The following is a 22,043-nucleotide window of genomic DNA, read 5'->3' on the forward strand; positions in this document are numbered from 1 at the left end:
GAGAAACACTGGCCCCTGAGGACCTGAACTCTGCTCTTATTAGGTAAAACAACTGCTATTTATCACTTAAAACATATGTATGGTGCTCTACTGAGACTCAAGGCATTAGGAATAGGGTATTAAGGGTATGCCTGCACTAGAAACTTAAGTCGACCTACATTAGGTCGACTTGCACCACTGCAGTAATTACTGCCCTGGCTGTGTGTCAACACTACCCTCCTTGGGTTGGTGGCACACATCCTCACAATGAGCACTTCCACCGACCTAAGAGGGGCAGTGTGGAGAGATGAAAGCCCAGTCTCTCAGCTCCACTTGCAACTTCCTGCCCGGAGCCCAGCTGCCCCACAGGCTCCTGGACTCCAAGTGGGCCGACTGGGGCTTCTCGCCTCCCCGTTCCTGGACGGAACGAGACGCCATCTGGGGCTTCTCGCCTCTGGGGAGTGGGATCCAGCTGTCCCGGCTTCTTGCCCCGCCTCAGGAGCCAGGAAGTCTTGTCAATTTCACAGCTACAACAGGGAGCCATGAAATCGACAAGACTGCCAACATTTCCAATCCAGAGATGAGCTGCTGCCTGGGCTTCTCCCCGGTTCCCAGCTGGGAGCAGGATCCATTCTTGCCCCTGCTCTCCTGCCATGAAACTGACAAGACAGCCAGCAGCTGACGTAAGTAACACAGTGTCTTCACAGTCACTGTGGTGTCCTAACTACACCGACATAAGCTCTAAGCCTCTCATGGAGGGGGAGTTATGTCGTCAGTGTAGTAGGGCACTTACACTGACGGGAGCAAGGCTGTAGTGTAGACACTGACCTAATTAGGCCAACATAAGCTGTTCTATGTCAATGTAAACTGTGTAGTGTAGACCAGGCATGAGTCTCTCTCTCTTCCATGTCTCCAGTTCCCATCTGTCCTGGACTGGTAGTGACTGACAGTCATTCCCACCCGATAGCTGTTCCAACATGAACATGAAGTGAGTTGATCTCAGCTCAGTTCCAACTGGGACAGGCTTTCACATCACAAAGCCATCTCAACTGGAACGAGGTGGCCCTTTTGTGGGCAGCCTCAGCAGAGATGACTTGGGCTGACAAGGACATGGAGTCAGAACTCCCCAAGAGATGAGATTACTGGGAACGGGTGCATCATATAGAACAGCCAGCTTCTCTCTTCCACTACCATCACCATTCACACCGCACTGGATTGCGGGAAAGGAAAGACGGAAAAGTGCCTGAGAGGTTGGGGTAGACATGCATGTCACACACTTACATGTGGGAGGGACAGCAGGCAGCGGCTATTACATTCATACGCCTCCTTGTGCCTCCCTAGCTCATTTAAGGAGCGGGCTTTGCGGAAGAGGGCACGGATGTTCTCCTTGTCAAGCATCAAAGCCTTCTCACTGTCTTCCAATGCCTTCTCGTACAAGCCCTGCATGAGAAGAAAGAGACCACCTGAGCAGGCAATGGTGTGTCACACGCTGGAATCCACCTCCTCTCCCCACTTGAAAGTTCTGCCCAACCATTTACTGCAGTTCACTGGAAACATGTCATCAAAATCCATGAATATAAAAGCAATTGGAGATTAGATACAATTACACACAACACACCAAACTGCATTAAAAGATTATAAAGGTTGCAGAGTCAAGCACTCAAAAGTTAGGAAATGCCAGAATTAAGGGTGTCTGTGTGATCTTAATTCAGCCCCTTCTGTGTATACAGTAGTCTTTCGTGATCCCAAACTACTTTTTCCACAGGACCCCTGCACCATTCAGTGCACAGGATGGCCCTGCTCTAGGAATGAATAAGGGTTGTGTAGTGAAAGGGCCTATTGTATGTAGGACTCCTGCTCCACGTGTTGGGGGAGTTGGAAGGTGTGTAGTAAGAGGCCAGCAATCGAAGGAAGGGAAAGGATGGTCTCATGGTTAAGACAGGTGAATGCTGCCCTAGAGAATGGGATTCTAGCCCTGCCTCTGCCAATGAGTTCTTATGTGATGCCGGGCAACTCACTTAAACCAGACTTTTTACAGGTGGTCACTACTTATGTGTTCCTCATTTCCTTGGTGCCTGAGACCCTGGGGTCCATTTTGGAGAAGTGCTGAGCTGCAACTGAACACAATGGGAACCCTGATCTTAACATTAAAAGTGCTATGTAATGCTGAGTACTCTGAAAAAAATCAGATCCTAGGCATCTCAAATTAGGCACCCAAATTAGTAGAACTTTTTACTCAGTGCCTCAGTTCCCCATCTGTAAAACTGAGATAACCCCCCTCCGCCCATCTTACAGGGGTGTGTTGTGAGAATAAATTAATTAACGGTTGTGAAGGACTCAGATACTGTACTTATGAGTGCCATAGAATAGCCTATGAGGAAATTAACAACTCTGTCTTCAGAGCAGAGTCTGACTAGTGTACATTAAAATAAGGCCCGGGGCCTCACTCTGTCCAATGAGGAGAAAACAATATATTGACTAGCCACTCATTCAGTAAGCACTGCCTGTTCTGTGCACCATACACACTGAATGAGGCAGGAGTTGTGTGGAAAAATTAGTATGCAAACATGGGGGAGGGATAGCTCAGTGGTTTGAGCATTGGCCTGCTAAACCCAGGGCTGTGAGTTCAATCCTTGAGGGGGCCATTTAGGGATATGGGGCAAAAATTGGTTGGATGATTTAATTGGGGATTGGTCCTGCTTTGAGCAGGGGGTTGGACTAGATGATCTCCTGAGGTCCCTTCCAACCCTGATATTCTATGATTCTATGATTCTATGTAACTAGAGACTGCCTCATAATGCCAGGCACACGGGGGCCAAATTAAGATCACACAAGCAACCATAAGTCAGGCATTTCTTAACTTTTGAATGCTTGACTTTACCACTTAATGATGTTTTTTTTAACATGTGTGTGTGTAATTTCCTAGGTTTAAAAAAAGGCAAATCAAATACTATCATGTGGCATCATATTGATAAATTTTTAACAGTGAGGGTAATTAACCTCTGGAACAATTTACCAAGGATCATGGATTCTCTGTCACTGACCATTTTTAAAACATGATTTGATTTTTTTCCAAAGATACGCTCTAGTTCAAATAGAGTTACTTTGGGGGATTTTTATGGCCTATGTTATTCAGGAAGTCAGACTGGATGATCACAGTGGATCCTTCTGAGCTTGGTATCTAAGGGTCATCAGCAGAGTTGGAACCTTTAGATTTATATCACAGACCTCTGCCACTTGAGCTAGTGGAGTAACTGACAGCAGAAGTAGGTTGTCATCCTCTTTGTGTACCAGCACTACAAGGAGATGAGACAGTCAGTGGATTTCACAGATATTTGCTGACAGCAGAGGAATGCTGAGACTCAGGAATCCTACGTTCCATTTCAGGCTCTGGAGGTGAGTATTATCTAACAAGCACAGACTTTTCCACCCACTTCCTCCAAGCTTAACCCCCTTCTGCCCCTGGCCCCTCCAGCCCACACCTGGCCCAGTCCCGTCTCTTTCTCACCCCTGGTTCCTCATCCCAGTCCCATTCTCTGGGTACCTAGCCAGTCCCAGTCTCCACTCCTCATGCTTCTCATCCCAACCTCCTTGCCCAGCCAGTGCTAGTCTCTCCCACTGGACTCCTTGTCTCAGTCCCCCCCAACTTTCAATCTCCCCCCACCCCTGCTCAACCAATCCCAGAGCCCCCCTAGATCACTGTCCCTAGTCTCCTTGCCGAAAGAGTCTTAGTTCCCCCTCCAAGCTCCTCATCCGGTCTCTCCCACATGCTGGCCTCCAGTCATTCCCACCCATGTTCCAGTCTCCCACCCCAAGTTCCTAGACTAATCACAGCATCATCCCCCACAAGCTTCTTGTTCCAGTCTCTTTACCCAGCCAATCTCGGTTCTCCCATTGCACTTTGGCTCCTTGTCAGATCGGTCTCCTCTCCTCACACAGCTACTTCCCCCTCAACCCACTAGTTCACAGTTCCAGTCTACTTGCACAGCCAGTACTAGTGTCTCTCTATCCCAATTTCCAGTCCCAGTTTCCTTCTCCCACCTCACCTGCCTGCAGTCCCAGTCTCCCTCCCATCAGGCTCCTTGTCCCAATCTATTCTCCCTTCCCCACCCCAGGTCGGGCTGTTGTCCCCTCTGTATTTGAATCAGTCAGCTTCTTCCACACTGCATGGGCCCAGCAAAGAGGGTTCACTGTTAGCACAGGAGAGACAGGCCCCTTGCTCCAGTGCCTGGCTCCAGACTAGCTCATAGCATCAAGGAGCAGTAACTACAGGTAAAATCCTGCTCAGCCCTAGGCTAGAGCAAGCTCAGTGCCCACAGAACCTTTGGGAATTTTGTTACAACGTTTCAGCATGTCTCAGTTGGGTACGTGCAAACTTACAATTTTTCAAAGGCTTAAAACTGGGCTAGATTTTCCAAGAGATGGCAAAAGACACCTCCCTGTCACAAAGGCCATCTCGCTGCCAAATTTAAGTCCCCGCTCCAAAGCACAAGGGAGCAAGAGCATCTTAAAGAAAAGCTTGTCAGAAATTTTGAACATGGGCAAAACATAATTTTTCCCCTCGCCTTGTTCTCGGAAACAGCTGCCCCCTTTGATCTGAAGTTTTCCCAAAACATTCAGCCAAAGGCAGACACCCAGTGTGGAAAATTTCAGCTTGAACAGTTAGTCTGGCAAAGTTATAAGCAACTTGAAACAGGATCTTATAACGGGATGGAAGCAACCTTAATAATAGAGGGTGCCTACCAGTCCCACACCTATAACAACTTTGAAATGGGCATCTGAAGGGAAGAAATCCTACTGGTTGACTGAAACCTCTACTGCAAGAGTATCTGGTATGACCACACTGGGATCCTGGAAGGGTAACGTTTAAAACCAGTTAGACAGGAATATAGAATATACTACCATACCAGATCACAGCACTGATCCATCTAGTACAATATCCTGCCATACCAGTTCAAATAAATAAATAGTCCACCCAATCCAGCATCCTTTCGCTTACCATACCAGCTTTGACCACTGGTCTATTTAGTTCAAGAGCTTATCTCCACCAATGCTTGATACTTCAGAAGAAGGTGGCCCTGTAGCCAGGGGATAAGAAGAGAAAATTTCCCCACAACTGCCTCCATTTTTCATCTTATCTCCAGAGACACTGCAGCTAATAACCCTTTTCTTGACCTGTAATGTTTTATTAAATCTGTCTTTAGGAGAAGGAGTTATAATGGATGCCAGCAATTTAACTAGGAGTGGACCAAGGGCTCATGGCATACTTTGCTGAGAGACTTATGAAGTTAGGGCTAGTAGAAATTTTTTCATCTGATTTGGGATGGGGGGGGGGTGTTAACAGAAAATTAGGTTTTCACTAAACAAAACTTTTGCAAAATGTCCTATTTCCACAGAAAACTCTAATGTTTCCCATTGAAAAATTGAACATTTGAAAACTAAAATATTTATTTGTTTTTCATACAAAAAATGAAATATTTTAGTTCTGAAATGCCTCATGGAAGCGGTAGTTTGGGTACCACATGTTCCTATACTCCTCCGTGGGTTGAGTTCCCAGGCAGACTTCACCTTCCATGACTCATTGTGATCATGACACTACCATGATGCACCACCTCCACTTACCAAGAGGGGAGACTGAGGTGTATTATGGGAGATGTAGTCTGACCAGGGAACCTGGTGTATAGAGAATGAGGCCCTTGAACTACAGCTCCCAGGAGGTACTACTGCAGCATTTCAGAATGAACATATTTCAGTTTTTGGTTGAAATATTTCAAATTCAAAATTTTCTATGGAAACCCCCCCCACCCACCATGTTCATACCAGATCTAGATTAAATGTATTTTCCTCAAGCGCAGGAGAAAGAATAATTTACAGAGCAACGCTCCCCAAGATTGCAACATCATCATGAAATACCTGAAGGAACTGGCCCTTTATAGTTCAGAACTCCACAGCACCTCAACCTCTCCCACAGCACTGTGATCTATATTCGTGCACTCTCAAGGCCTGTAAGGGCACCTCCTCATGTATTCTGTCTTTATCTTGTGACACCTATGTCATAATGAGAAGAGTTCCGAGTTTTCTGCATTCCTCCTCCCATGCTGGAGGCAGGAAGAGTGGACGGGATCAGTCCAAACCCCCATCCTATGCATGGCCATCTGTTGGGTCTCCCCACTTCCTGAGGTTTTTTGTCCAGTTCTTGGGAATGGCTCTGGTAGGTGCTCACCATGGCAAAGTAGCAAGCAGCCTGGTTGACGTGCAGCTTACATAGGAGCTCCACTGGGATGGTCACCTCGTCCGAGGCTGCATAGTCCGCCACGTTCAGCCCTTCTACGTACTGCACCAGTGCCAGCTTGAAGTCCTTCTCCCGGAACAGGTCATTCCCCTCTGCAAAAAGGTTCCGCACCAGCTTCTGTAAAAAGGCCTGGGTGGAGAGAGAATATAAACAGAGTGGAGTAGAAATTCATAGATTCCGTGGCCAGAACAGGTCACTGTGATCATCCAGTCTGACCTCCTGTACAACATGCCCAAAAACTGAGAGGGGTTTCCCCAACCCCTCATTCACCTTCACGTGTTTCCTCAAGTCAAGTCCTCCTGTCAAGAAATTAATTCCCCATCCTCAAATTCCATCTGTCACCTAGCGGGGAGGCTAATTCAACCAAATCTCCTTCCCTCTTAAGGCTAAGTGCCGTCATCCAAATTCCCCCTCTCTTAGATGTTAACTCCTCCCAGTATTCTCCCCCTTAAAGATCTTCCACTATAGACAAATGGCACTAGACCACTCCCACACATAACTAGCCCCTCTTGGCTCTCAAATGCAAGGACATTAATTTATAACATCTGTGCAAGAGGGCAACACGTATTGACCGAAAGCTACCATTATGTGGTTTCAAACGCCTTCAGAAAAACAAATCTTAAATTACCTCATAATCTTCTTGGCTTAGGGGTAATGTGGACCTGAAGAGAAGAAGAGGAAGGTTTCATGAAACATGGATCTGTGCAAGCACATGCATCTCCCTCAACTAAAGAGGCAGTCTTTCTGGCTCTGTGTTATGGATCTCATTACGCATTTACTCCACATTTACTATCGATTACTTGTACTGCTGTTATGCCAAGAAGGCCAGTTAGAGATCAGTGCACCACCGAGCTAAGCACCGGACACACACAACAAGAGATGGTCACTGCCCCAAAGAGTTTACAGTCTGACTAATTTAGGAGACTGCATTTTCATGGCTATTCCCTATGCAAACCAGCTGCTCTGGGGGCTGCATTCAGACAGCCAGGTTTCAATCTGTGATCCAAACAGATATTGTCATGATAAAATGTTTTTATAAAACAACATCAATTTTTAAGAGAATTTGGCACCAGTGAAAGATGTTGGATCGGTAGTCTCAGAACGCTGAATTCCTCTGTTTAGCAACAGAACAAGTAAGGCCGGAGCACAGCAAGCTTCTTCCACGCTTCCCCCTGACAAAGGGTCTAAACCAGAGGTTTTCAGGACAAAATATTTGGTGGCCTCTCTCAAACTTTTTCCTAAAATACTTAATTAGCTTTCGGAAAACCAAATAAATATGCACATATACACATCCAAATCATTGTAATTTATTTATTGCTAGCTAGTAAGTCTGTTGTGAAAAGTGATATTAACATACATACAAGTATCACTTTTCACAGCAGACCTATTCAGCCCTGGCAAGCCAGAGACTGATTAATCCCTGGATGGGGGGGCCAAGGAAGGCAGCGGGGGGGCTAGAGCCTGAACCCCAGCTGCCGGAGTCTGGGGCCTACTGCTGCACAGCTGGAGCCCGGAACTGGAATCTTAAGCCCCTCACCCACCCCACCTCCCCAGGGCTGAACCCCAAAGCCTGAGCTCCACCACCCCTGGGAACGTGGAGAACTGCTCCTCCAGTGTTTTGTCCCAGGTATCTCCAAAGGGGGGCAGGGCCCAACCCCGTGTCTCCAAAGGGGGGCAGGGCGCAACCCCTGCTGGCGGCCCCAGCAACCAACACCAAGGCAGGGCATCCATGAGCAACAGAGTGGGGGAGTGGCCGCTACTTTGCCTCCCTCCCATCCCACCCCCACCCCAAGCCCAGGAGGCTGTGGCCGCAAGAAAAGTTCCTAGTGGGAACTCTGATCTAAACCCTCCCCAGGGGTGAGCACCTCACAGGAGCTCTGGCTCCATAGGCCATCAATCTTTGCCTTTTCTGCAGAGACCACCAGCCAGGGGGCCAGTAGTGCTGGGTGGCTAATGTGGTGAGAACACATGTCCCACAACAGGACTGAGATTATGCCATTTCATACAGACCAAACAGCAATCTGACAGTAAGGACTTTTGGTCACTCTCAAGATCGGACCAGACTAGAACAAGTGACCCAGAGGTGAAAGACTCCATATCCCAAACCCAATCCTTAGATCATCCAGTCACCTTCAATAAAAAGTGTCTTTTGTTTAACCATCACAGGATAACCCATGTTCCCTTCCCTTGATCAACGCACCAAAGCCCAGATCCACAGTGTTTCTTTTCTTCAGGGAAGGGAATGCCAAGCCCCCCAAAAAGCCCATAATTTCCCCCATACCTTTCTAACCCCTGTCCACCCTTGGAACACTACATCATAATCATCTCATTAGCCAGATACACCGGACTCTCTTCTAGAGCTCTTTAGTTATTGCACCTTAAAATTAGCCAGAAGAATTTGCATGGACTTCGTAAGTAAAGTGGGGGCAGGGGAATCATCAGGCCACTAAAATTTGAAAGCCCCTCCTCCGCAGTGATCCCTCGAACCAAGCCATTAAATGAAAACTTACACTGCTCCAAGATTCAGGAATACTACTTCACATTTCTTCAGCACTTTCCAGATGAGGATCTCAAGGCACTTTAGAAATATGAACAAATTAAGCCTCAACTTCCCCTGTGAAGCAGGAAAGCATCAATAGCCCCCCATACTGAGTCTGGCAGAACTAGGGCCAAAATAGCACTGTAAGGCCAAGGCACCAGCGATGGTTTTAAAGTCCTATATCTCACAAATTGATCCATTGGAAGTACAAATACATATTACATGCTATTGGAGAACTAGCCCTCTCAGCTTTCCATTACACCAACACAATTCTCATTACCACCTTGCTTCTCTCTTACACACACTGGAATTTTGACCTGAGTTTACAGCATTTGCTAACTCAACTGTTGGCGAAAGAATACAAAGCTGTATTCCATGTAAAAGCAACTAAGACTCCTAGCTTCCAAACACTGTACAAACTTTCATCTCAAACTCTAATAGTCCATGGATAGTCACATAAGGATGGTCTGGAAATTAAATCCCAGGACTGGCAGTTAAGGGATCGGAATTCTTTTTCTGACATTTGGCACCTCTTCTGCCTTGGTTTCCTCATATCTCAAATGGAGATACTACTACTTACTTATCTCACTGAGGGAGTGAAAGGCTTAAATTATCAATGCTTGACCAATGCTTTGAAATCCTCAGATGGAAGGCTTTGAAGAAGTGCAGAGTGTTACTATTATTATTACTACTGCTACACTGGCTATTAAGATCACATTGGAATGCCAGTAGTGGGCAAAACCAAGATGGGAATTGGAATGACGTGATTTTAAGTTTGGATATCTTGCAGGACTAGCAACACTTGGAAGGATCAGGATAAATGCTCTCTGGACCTTTCCGAGCATCAGCCCTGCACTAGTGAACAGAATGAAAAGAAAATGTTATTTCTCCTTATACCATATGTTGTAAGAACTATCTCCAAAGTCCAAAGAAAATAGCAGTGAACCTGCTGACTTACTGAATGAATTGAAGTCCCTTCTCTATTTCCTCTTTCCTTTTCTGTCTCTCCATTATAGCGCCTGCAGAGAGAAAAAGACAAAGCCAGTTATTACAGATCTTACTGTCAAAGTAGCAGTGCAGTATTTAAGCACTAGCAAAATGTTCCAGACTGCCTGCCTTAGACACCAAAATATTTTATTTACCTACATCGTGGGAGGCAGCAGCAATGCAAACTTGCCACCCATGCATCTCCCCCCTCCCTATATGCCACAATGTTGATTTGCAGGAGACCATCCAATGGGGGTGAAAAGGAATTCATTCCCACTGGCCCATTCAGTCCAAGCTCTCTGCTTAGATTGCCAACAAGAGTAGCATGTTGTCTGTGCACGCAATACATGCATGGCATTCCCCAGGACCAGCCATGCCTGCAAGAGGATTCCATCCAGTCCCCAAATGCACATGAAGAATAAAATGGCATCTTCTGCACAGCATGACCTTGTATGTACCGTACGTGCGAGGTCACGCCACATCAAGGATACAATTTTGCATGCAAGTGTAGAAGTGCCTGCCTGACTAAAAATGTCACGGTATGCCATTGGCCAGCAAGGAAGTCAATTAGTGAAAATTGTGATGGCAGATGTTCAATAGAAAATTAACTCAGACTTTCCCCCCACTAACTAATTTAATGCAGGCTACCAAGCCACCATCAGATGATAAGCAACTTTGATCACTACTTATCTGGGTTAGATTTTAACCTGGTGTAAGATGCGGGGTTCAGATACCATGGGAATATAGGTAAACTGCCTACAGTATTTGAGAGATGTGAGCACCATGGCAGCTGAGGAATTGATTTGTGTGTTACAAATAAAAGTACAAGGATGAAACTGGGCAAAGAGAATTTCAGGCTGAGTATTGGAAAATGTTTCCTAGCGGGGACACCTGTTAGACTATGGAATATTCTCCTAAGGAAAGTGGTGAAAGCCCCATCATTTAACATGGAATGAACAGAGCCTAGGGGAAGACACTGTAGAGAACAATCCTTCACTGGCCAAGGATGGAAAAAGACCAGATCCATTCTCTTTCACCTATTTTCCATGACTCTATGAATGCAATCAAGTTAACCATACAAAGGGGTCAATATTCCCCCTACCTTAGATTTGTGAGGAGTGAGACTTAGAAGGCCCTGTTCTCAACTGAAATGGGTTAGATTCAAACAGTTACATTTGCATTGTCCATCTGCTGCAGCTTTGGTGCAAAATCAGGAATAGCCCACTCGCCACACCCACACTGCTATCTTAGCAAGTGCATAGGAGTAGCAGAGAGAGATAGGAGGCACCCTGGAATTCTGTGCCAGGAAAGATCTGTTGAAGCCCACAGATCCACACTGACATAGAGAAGCCATGTTCATGAAAGGTGTTCAACCTGGTGCGCGGGGGAGGGGAAGAGGCAGATAAACAGAATGAGAGCAAAAACAGGGAAGTGAGGTGGAATTCAAGCCACCACGTTCTTCAAGGCATGATTTATACTCCCAGTCTAGGGTTGCCACTGAAAAGGTTGGAGGTGGGGGGGTCACCCCTCCAAGTCCACACCAAAACTTCCAAGAGATATGGTCTACTTCTTATTTACATTAAGGCCATTTCCACCCATTTAAGTACTGTATTCTTTATATTAAAACCAGAACAGGTTGAAGGAGCCTTACAGTAAATGAGAATTAAACCCTTGATGTCTAAGCAAGAAATGGCAGCAGAATCTAACCATTATCATTTATTGAAGCCCCTCACCGTGCTCTGCATTGTACATAGAGAAACAGAGAAAGGCATGGCCCCTACTCCAAGGAGTCTTTCCTTGGAAGACTGGATAGACACTAGTGCTCAGATATGTAACACACCAGGGATCAGGGGGTAAAGTGGGGCAGATAGTTTAAATCTCTTTGAGGATTCTCTTTACTAGGACCCGTGGAAGAAGGTCAGCTTTATAAGGGATCTGGATGAGGAGGGAGAATATGCCTGACGCAAATGAGGTGACTGTTCCAGGGGAAAGTGGAAGAAGATATGAAAGCTAGAGCTGGAGATGGCTACAAAGAGAGCAGTGAAACAGGAAGCTGAACAGAACAAAAGGAGCCAGGGGGAGAGTAAGAAGAAATGCAGGCAGGTGCCGAACTGGGCAGGGCCTTGAAGGTGAGGTTGGGAAGCAGGTACCTGCCCCAAGTGATGGGAAGCCAGAGGTCAAGTTCAAAGAGAAGAATGGCATCATCCGAGCAACAAGTGAAAAAAGACTATTTTAGCATCAGCATTTGGGATGGACTGGAGGAAAGAACCAACGAGGCCAGAGAGGAGGCCACTGTAATGAACGAGGCAAGAGATTATCAATGTACAGACAAGGGCTTTTAGCAGAAGGGATGGAGGAGACCGGACGCATATCAGAGAGGTTGTAATAGAAGAACCAGGAGGATTTATCAACAACCTAGGTGTAGGGCAAGAGAGAGAGGAGATAAATGTAACAATGAAATTGTAAGGCTGGGATGATCAACCATGATAGAGAAGGGAAGGCTTGGAGAGGGGAGGATATGGACTTGAGTTTTGGCCAAAGCATTTGGTTTGTTGTCAGGAAGAGGTAGATTTAGGAATGATCCACATAGCTGAAGTGATGAGAAAGAAAAAGGTCACCCAAGGAGGAAGTAAAGAAGGAGACAAAGACCCCTAGCCAAAGAACCTTCGGGGACATGACAAAGAGAGGGAGAGGAAGTGGAGAAGCTACCACCAGAGACACTGAAGCAGCAACAAGAAAGGCTAGAAAGGCAAGAGAACACAGAATCACAAAAATCCAGAGAGGAGAGAATGTAGAGGAAGAGGGAGTTATTGGCCATATCAGATAGAACAGGGGTGGTCAAACTACGGCCCGGGGGCCGCATCCAGCCCTTCAGACATTTTAATCTGGCCCTCAAGCGCCCGCCAGGGAGCAGGGTCCAGGGCTTGTCCTACTCTGGCGCTCCAGCTGGGGAGCAGGGTCGTGGGCTTGCCTCTCTCTGCATGTGCCATGGTGCCACGTGGCTCCCGGAAGCAGTGGCATGTCCCCCCTTCGGCTCCTACACGTAGGGGCAGCCAGGGGGCTCTGCACGCTGCCCTTGCCCCAAGCACCGCCCCTGCAACTCCCATTGGCCTGGAACCATGGCCAATGGGAGCTGCAGGGGTGGCACCTGCGGATGGGGCAGTGCGCAGAGCTGCTTGCCTGCCCGTCTGCGTAGGAGCTGGAGGGGAACATGCCACTGCTTCTGGGAGCTCCTTGTGGGAAGCACCACCCGGAGCCTGCACCCCTGACCCCCCCCCGTGCCCCCACCCCCCCTCCCCATCCCCCTCCCGCCCTCTGAACCCCTCAGTCCCAGCCCAGAGCACCCCCTGCACCCCCAACCCCACCCCAGAGCCCACACCCCCAGTCAGACCTCCCTCCCTGAACCCCAACCCCCTGCCCAGCCCGGAGCCCCCTTCTGTACCCTGAACTCCTCATTTTTGGCCCTATCCAAGAGCCCACTCCCCAAGCTGGAGCCCTCACCCCCTCCTGCACCCCAACCCCCAATTTCATGAGCATTCATGGCCCGCCATACAATTTCCATACCCAGATGTGGCCCTCAGGCCAAAGAGTTTGTTCTATCTCAGGGGTGGGCAAAGGATATGAAAATAAAGCAGTTGCCCATAGACTTGGCCCACTGGGGACCAGGGTGAGAGCAATCAAACATTGGCAGGTCATTGCAAAGCTAGTGGCAACAAGCCAAAAAAATGCTGTGGCAGCGCTTTGAACTCCTGTTTACCCACACACCGAGTACAGCATGAGCAGCAGCTATGAAAGTTTCCTGTACACATCACCTAACCCAACCTCTGCCACTTGCATCAACCCTATTCTCAAGGGACCAGTAGGAGGAGTTGGCGGGGGAAGAGGAGTTCAGCCTCCATTCTATTACATCCTTAGCCTTCCTGCCCAGACACCCCGCAAAGTGGCCAAATGGGGGGTGGACGAAGGTTACAACAAGAACTGGACTAGGACTCCTGACCTATTTCACACTGAGAATAACTTTCAGTCACTACGAGGGCTGCAGGATTGTTACGGTGGTGACAATGTGATGGACACTGTGCCTTTTCAGACGGGAGTGAGGGGGCATTGACAACACACAGCAGCATCCTCCGGCCCGGCACAACAACCCTAATCCTGGCCAGGTCCCAGGCACAGGGGCTGCAGAGCCAGCTTGCCCCACACTCACTCTGAAGCAGCAGCTCCGGTCCCACAGGGCTGGGTCTGGTTCCCTGCTCCAGGGTGTTACAAACTGGGAAACAGAGCCACAGTGCCGCTCAGGTTTGGTCTGGTCGTCGCTCTGTCATGACTCATACCTCATGACTCCTATCCGTGACTTTACATGCCATTTCCCCTTAAACCCATGATTTTTACTAAATTTACTATGACTGCTCTGTGATTTTTGATAAAAAATGCCACAACAAATCTGCACCCCATGTCATTACTGACCAGAGGCCTGGTTGGAGCCACTGACTTTGCAGGGAAAAGGCTCCATAACTCTTCTCTGATCCCCCAGACTCACTCAGCTCCCCTTGGAGCTCATTTCAGATTTTCACCACCCCTGCTTCCCCCACACCCATCTAACCTGCCACACCCCACATACCTCCCCTCCAGAGCTCCTCACTTTGATGACTCACCAGCCTAATCTATCCCTGCTGTGACTCTCATACCTGACCACTGATCCTCACTGCATAACCCCACATAAAAGACTACTATCTCCTGCTGAATCCTGCATACTGTCTCCTCTGCACCATCCTCTGTACCTGAGAGGTGCTCTTACCTCTCTGTACTGCAGGCATAGCCAGCCCTTTCATTGGCCTTTTTGTGCTCTACATGCCTAATTGTACCCCTCCTATCCCACATGATTAACCAACCTCCTTTACTGCTGACCCTGATGACTTTCCTTTGCTGTTGAGCCCACCCACACCTTTTCATGAGCCTCCATCCCTGCTTTATATAACCCCACATACAAGAACATCCTCCTGTGGCCCATCATCCTGCAATACTACCCACTCTGTTACATATCTCAGACATGTCATCTCCTTCCACTATCTTTCACAAGGATCACCATCATTTTCCACTGTGCTCCACTCCATGAAGCGGACCGCTCCCCCATTCTCCCTCCATAATGGCTGTCACCTGCCTGCCTGACCACTCCCCTATTCCCACATTTGACTACACCCCCAACCCCTTCTGCCACCCCTCACTCTGCAAATCTGACCACTTCTCCATCTCCCGCTGTCATTACTTACTCTGGGAGCCTGACTATTCCCCAATCCCCCCTGCCACGTCCCATCCTATGCCTCACAAACTTCAAACCGGCTAATGTGGAACACCAGCAATCCAAATGCATGACAAACAAGCAATATGTGAAGCACCTGGATTTTGTGGTATGTCATGCCATAACTGACACATAACTGTTTTTAATTATAAAACCTGTTTTAAAGGATGTGTTCACACCATCTTAATTAAATAAGTTAGTTTTGTTTTTTTAAAGAAAAATGGAAAACCATACTATACCACGTGCAACAACACAATACTCCCTCTGACTGAATCAGAAGCAAGGTTTAAACCCTGGGCCTTCACATCCCCACCACAGACCTCTACCACTTGAGGCACAGAAGTTAACTGTTTCCATCTGTGTGGATTAACCACTAGAGGGGGACTTTACACACATTTTGCCAAGGAGTTACAAACTATTTACTAGACAGCAGCAAAACACTGCCAACCACACATCCTAAATTCTGTCCCTGGCTCTGGGAGGGAAATGTGGTCTAGTGGTTAGACAGGGTAACCCAAGCACACAGATTTGGCACAATCAGTCTGAAAGACAGTATGACTCAGTGGAAAAGACTTGAGTCTACCATATTAGAGATCTGGTTTTTATTCCCAATTCTGTCTGTGCAAAGTTTCTGTGAATTTATTTGAAAAATGGGGATTGAGAAGGCTAATACTTGACTGCTTTCCAGGGTTTGGTTACAATGCTTTGGTCAGTATTATGAGCTATAAATGCATTGAAATATAAATGGCAATCAGTAGAGAGGAGATCAGAACTCATGGTCTTCTCACTCCCAGTTTTCAGTAGGCACAGAGTATTTAGATAAGGAGTCACTAACCTGCAGAACTGTACCAGATTTGGTGGAGCAAAACAGACACCCTAATTCGGCTCAAATGCGGAAGATTCTGCATAATCCAGTACACCAAAGAGCTCTCCCCAATCCTGCACATTTGATTGTCCTTCACTCCATGTGCTTGAATTCTTCCCCAGTCCTTCTCCACCCTGGCCCATGCTTGACAACTCCCCATGTCCACCCTGTAAGCCTGACCACCTCATCCCATGCCCCACTCTCCATGTCTGACAAACCCCCATCCCCTCTAACATGCCCATCCCATATGCCTGGCCACCCTCTCTCACCCTACCACCCCTCCATCCCCCTTCCTGCCATGCCCATTAGAAATGCTGCAAGCCACCGAGGTCATCATTACCACCTGAGTGCGCCCTCCCCCCATATTTAAAAGCACACACAATAATGCCATTTAGACACACTGCTGGGCAGGCAGGCAGCCAGCGCACCAAGCCACCCCTCCCCTACTCGGGCCTTGCCCCACTTTATAGCAGGCTCCCACCTGCACTGTTTCCCCCAGTCGGTGGGTCCGTGCATCTCCTGAGGGGGTGGCATTTCAATGCAACAGGCACCCAAAGGGGCAGGGTTTTTTCCCCCAGCCATTTCTTTATATTACAGGCGCTGCAGCCCTTCTCCCCGCTCCTCGGGGCGGGGTCACTCCCCCTGCCCCACTGAGGGCCCTAGCAGCAAAATAGCCTGGTTTGATCTCCCAGGAACAAAGTCATCGCCTCTCCCCTCCCCCACCAGCCGTAGGCCGCCGATCCCCGGGCTCGCTTGGCAGAAGCAACGGGCGGCAGGAGCATCTCGGCCGGGGACATGCGCTAAGGCAGCGCCGCCTTCCTTTGGCAGCAACAAACGTCTCCCGTCTAGTCTTCCAGGCGTTGATCACCCCAAAGTCAGCTCTCCCTATTGCTGGGAGGTTTCTCCCATCGCCAATATCGCCCAGCTCCCCCACCCACTTAAAAAACAACTCCCAGAAAATTTCAATAACAAAAAAAATCATCTATTTCCAAGAGTTTTGGGAGACAACTTAACCCCCTTTTTTAAAACCAATCGTCCGCCCAGAAACCATAAAAAGGATCAAAGAATAAAAAGAACCTTTCTTATTTGATGAACTTTCCAACCCCTGAGAAACGTACATCTGAAAAGCTATTTCACAAGCATTTCTTTGCTGTTTCACGGGGCTTATACCCACAAGAGGGAAAACTGCAGGCAAAACACAGAGAAGGATAAAGCTTTGCAGTCTTAAAACCACACCAACATAAAACCAATTACTATCCAGTGTTCACATCAACCCTAGGGGCTTTTTTAGCTCGCTAATAACTTTTAAACTTCAGTTGCATTTTTTTTTCAAAGGAGGGGATTAGCATCTTTGACAATTATTTCCTGCAAGCCCCACATTTTTGGTGGGATGTGGCCTCGAAAATAAATCGTTTTCTCTACTTATTTTTTGCTACTGCAAAACATGTCCTCTATTTAATTACTATTAGGAAGGGGGGATTTTGCTAGTGTAAACAATATTTAGCTTTTCTTCCTATTTCTCAGACCTGTCCCTTTTATGTCTAGAGTTAAAGAAAAAAATCCAAAAATATAATAAAGGACTCACCTCTGCTTGGGTTTTCCCCCACTCACACTATGTATAACTTTCCTTGATAAATGGTATTATATTACTAGAGATATTATTAGAGTATTATTACAATTAGTAATAATAATAGTAAATGCTATTTAATTACAGAAGGAAGCATTCTGCTTCCGGATCTGCTGCCCCTGCAGCTCCCTCCATGTGCCTCCTGGTCTCTTTACTTTCATTTCCAGGTCTCTCTCTCTCCCTCCCTCAGCAGTAACAGCAGCTTCTCTGAGCTTCCTCTAGGTCCTAGTGGTAACCGGGTTCGCCTAAATAGACCCTTCCCTCATGGCGTTGGAAATCGGTTATTTGATTTTTACCAAGACAACTTTCTTGCTACCGCAAATGATCGCAGTGTTTGTTACGGTTGATATTATTTTGATCACCGATTTCAATAGTTTTTACTGCTCTTTTTAGTAAATACATGTACAATAACATAGGCCTGGAATCTTTGCATACACACTTGAGTAACTTTATGCAAGTAAGGCATCACATTGAAGTCAGCAGTGAGAGAATGCCACCTAAAAGGACCATCACTACATATCTGTGTGCACTGGGACTATCATATGCATGAAGTTAAGCAACTGCAGGTGCCTAAATTATTTGCAGGATGCGGGTCATGAAAATTAGAGATGGCAATTACCTAGTTCATAACCAGGAGTCTGGGGGCCTCCAAGCAGGTCCAGCATTAGACTTGCTGGGGCTCAGGGCAGAAAGCTGAAGCCCAGGTCCCTGAGCCCCACCGCCCGGGGCTAAAGCTGAAGCCTGAGCAATGTAGCTTTGTGGGGGCCCCAGTGGCAGGAGGCCCCAGGCAATTGCCCTGCTTGCTACCCCCTAATGCCAGCCCTGGCTTTTATATGCAGAAAATCAGTTATTGTGGCATAGGTGGGCCATGGAGTTTTTATAGTGTGTTGGGGGGGGGGAGGGGCTCAGAAAGAAAAATGTTTAGAACCTCTCCTTTACACTACACTCTTAAACTCTTTATCTCAGTACAAAAGACACAAGCAACATATCCAATTTCAGTTATTTTCAAACTTCTAATTGGCTTCTGGTGGGGACTGATTGTTGCTAGAAATATCAGCTGTGAAATACTTTTTGCTGCTTTTTAAAATCCATACATATTTCCAGTTTAGGCCCTGATCCCACGTAAAGCTCCATGCAGGCAGAACCCTGCATCCATGTGGAGCACCACTATCTACAATGAATTCCATTTGGATCCCATTCCAGGATGGGGGCTTAATCTAATATTGCTGGCGTTTTTTTCCTCTCAACAATATTGTTTAATGGCAGATGTTTCTCTTTGGGCCAATTCTGAAAAGACAAGACATAACAGGTGGGTAAAACAACAAGAGGGACAGGGTGGGGGTTAAAGAAGCAGGGTTAAGGGCCTAAACCCTAAAGGATTGTGCACAGTTCTTAGCCAGTCAGGAGCAGTACTCCCAACTCACCACCTGCCTCTCGGGCGACTGACATTGAGTCTGAGACAGTGGCCACAACCTTCCATCTGAACAATTGCCTGGCTAATCAACCACTTACAGTCTGTGTTGTGGATTGTCTACTCCCTTTCCAATCAGTTGTCACTTATTTAGGAGTCAAACTGGACCACACTCTATGATACCTGTTCCATCTAGAACACAAAGATCTGCACTGTCTTGATCCAGAAGCTAGCAGGAATCTTCTGGGGAGCAGAAGCAAATGTTTTACGAACCTCAGTCCCTCTTGGTGCTGGTATTTGCCCCAGCGGAATATTGTGCAGCAGTTTGGGGCAGAAGTTGGCTACACATCTCATTGATTCGGAGATGAACACATATCATTAGTGGCTGACTTAGCCACACATTAACATCTAATTTATATGTTGGCTCACATAGCTCCCCCAAAACTTTGCCAAGATGCCATCACCCTTAAAACTGCACAGAGAGACTGTGGTGGATGAAAACAACCTGCTGCACACAAGGCTGACAGTGGTCCCAATAGGCGCAAATAAGCAACACAGACGATCTGCCCACTTCCAGAAGAAAACACCTACACCTGAAGTTCCTGCTGACTTGGCACAACTAACTTTGCAGCATCCTTTTGTGGTGGCCATCAATGCATCATTCTACAACTGGGCTTCTACAGTTGCGGCTCCTCTCCAGGGGTGCTAGAACAATTTGTATAGTGGGGGTGCTGAGAGCCATTGAACCAAACTGTAAACCCTCTATATGATGGAAACCACTTCAAGACAGGGGATGTGGTAGCACCCCTAGTTCCAGCACCTATGCTCCTCTCCGTAGGGTTCCACCTAGAGGGAAGCCAGTGATGATCTCGCCAGAATTGCCATCTCCAAACTTGGAGCCAATCTCCCCAGTACCAATAGGGTCAGCTCACCTATGGTCTGAGAAGTGGACTCTACATCAGACCCCAAGGTCGGATCATCTGTGTCCCGACCTGAAAATGCCCAGTAGCCTCAGTGGGGCATCGGACCACTGTGGTACCGGCCACAGCCTCAGTACTCTAAGGACCAATGGCCTGCACATAACTGGGTCCCATCTCCATATTAATGGCCCTTTTGGGCCCTTTGGGGCTTCCCTCCACATTCTAAAGCCTCTATGCTCCCTTCCTGCCCTTCTACATTGGCAAGGCACCAGGAGCATCTGCAGCAATGTCACTGCCTTCCCTCCCCCAGTACAGGGACCGGTACCATGCATGGGGAACTGCATGCTGACAACTCACCTGTGGAGGAATTGGAGGAGGAAGGTCCTCAACAACCCTATGCCTCTTCTTCTTCGTCGCCTGATGAGGTGGTACCTACTTCTTCCACTCCTGATGATTTCAAAGCTCATCAAGTCTTGTTGAGGAGGGTGGCTGCAGCTCTGGCTATCTAACCAGAAGAGGTGCAGGTAAGGTCACACAGGCTCATAGACATTTAAGCCCTAGGGTAAGCCAACAGGATCCTCTAGGGTAGCTCTCCCTGTTAATGATGCTATCATGGAGCCTGTCAAAGGTTTATGGCAAACTTTCCCTTCCTCTCATTGCTAAAAGGGTGGAGAGAAGACATTATGTCCCTTCACAAGGATTTGAACATGTCTATAACCACCCCTCCTCTAGGCTCCTTAGTAGTCATTGCTGCTAATGAAAAAGAGAGGCAGGGACACCAGGCCTCTACCTGAAAGATAAAGAATTAAAAAAGCTAGACCTATTTGTCAGGAAGTTTTATTCCACAGAAGGTTTACAGCTTAGGATCACAAACCAGCAGGCTCTGCTGGGTCGATAAGACTTCAGCCTGTGGGATAATATCCTGAAGTTCAAAGTCAAGCTTCCTGATGAGGCAAAGCAGGAGTTGACTGCTGTGGTGGAGAAGGGCAAAGTAGTTGCAAAAGCAGCACTACAAGTGAGCCTTGATGCGGCAGACTTTATGGCTTGAGCTATGGCTTCTGCCATCACTATGCGGTGTTCATCTTGGCTGCAAGTGTCAGGTCTTCCCTTGGAGGTGCAACAAACCATTCAAGACCTCCCATTTGAAGGTGATTCATTCTTTTCTCATAAGACACAGAAGAGGCTTCAGAGCCTTAAGGATTTACGGGTGACCTTTAAGTCCCTGGGGATTTATACACCGGTGGCAAAATGAAAGCTGTTCCGTCCATGGCAGTCCCAAGGGTTTCAGCCCTTCTTGCCACAAACCCAGGACCTGTCCAAAGAGAGGAGCAGAAGTTACAAGAGGCATCATTCTTCTCCTCCCATCTCTTCTGCAGCTAGACAAACTGGATATTCTAAACAATCATTGTGAGCAGTCTACCACTGACCAGAGTACCATCTTTCCACACCCCAATTTTTGCTAACCATTTCTTAAGTGCTTGGACCTGCATCATCATGGATCAATGGACCTTAAGCACAGTGGAACGGGGATACACCCTTTAATTTATTTCTATCCTCCCTTCCCAATCCCCTTCTCCATCCCTCTTCAGGGACCACTCTCACAAGACCATGCTACTTCAGGATGTCCATTCTCTCTTCCTCTTGAGAGCCACACAGGAAGTTCCCATGTCATTCAGAGGGAAGGGATTTTATTTCCTTTGCTTCATAATCCCAAAGGCAAAAATGTGTGTGTGTGTGTGGGGGGGGGGGGGTTGGAGGATTTTAAAGCCTATTTTAGATCTAAGGCAGCTAAACAAGTTCCTAAAGAAAACAAAATTCTGGATGGTCACTCTAGCATCTATTATCCCTTCTTTAGATCCCAGGGACTGGTATGCTGCTCTCAACTTCAAGGACGCTTATTTTCTCATGGTGATTCACCAGAGCCACAGAAAATTTATCAGATTCACGGTCAATGGATCCTATTACCAATTTGCAGTACTGGTTTTTGGCCTGTTTACCTGGCTGCAGGGCAGAGGATTTCCAACAGCTGACCAGAGCGGTCAGGATGGGCATTTTGGGACATCTCATGGAGGCCATTTACAGCGACAAAACCAAGTGCAGTATCTACACTGATACTTCGTCGATATA

The 22,043-nt window shown here is 47.4% G+C and overlaps 1 protein-coding gene across 6 annotated transcripts in view; it reads right to left on the minus strand.

Moving 5' to 3' along the window:
* ZC3H7B (zinc finger CCCH-type containing 7B) overlaps window positions 1-17,746 on the minus strand; it is a 67,847-nt gene extending 50,101 nt beyond the window's left edge. For 3 of the 6 annotated variants that reach the window (XM_034775532.1, XM_034775503.1, XM_034775495.1), the window contains exons 1-5: window positions 17,036-17,117; window positions 9,769-9,829; window positions 6,900-6,933; window positions 6,203-6,400; window positions 1,261-1,419 (exon numbers count right to left, since the gene is read on the minus strand). In XM_034775532.1, coding sequence (XP_034631423.1) covers window positions 1,261-1,419; window positions 6,203-6,400; window positions 6,900-6,933; window positions 9,769-9,829; window positions 17,036-17,078 — 495 coding nt within the window. In that variant the 5' untranslated portion in view covers window positions 17,079-17,117. Of the gene's footprint in view, window positions 1-1,260; window positions 1,420-6,202; window positions 6,401-6,899; window positions 6,934-9,768; window positions 9,830-17,035; window positions 17,119-17,543 lie in introns of those variants that run through there. The other 3 variants (XM_034775537.1, XM_034775513.1, XM_034775523.1) reach the window with 2 other exon arrangements.
* Window positions 17,747-22,043: the final 4,297 nt, after the last annotated feature.

The sequence above is a fragment of the Trachemys scripta genome, chromosome 1, assembly GCF_013100865.1.
Source record: "Trachemys scripta elegans isolate TJP31775 chromosome 1, CAS_Tse_1.0, whole genome shotgun sequence".
NCBI classification, from domain to species: Eukaryota; Metazoa; Chordata; order Testudines; family Emydidae; genus Trachemys; species Trachemys scripta.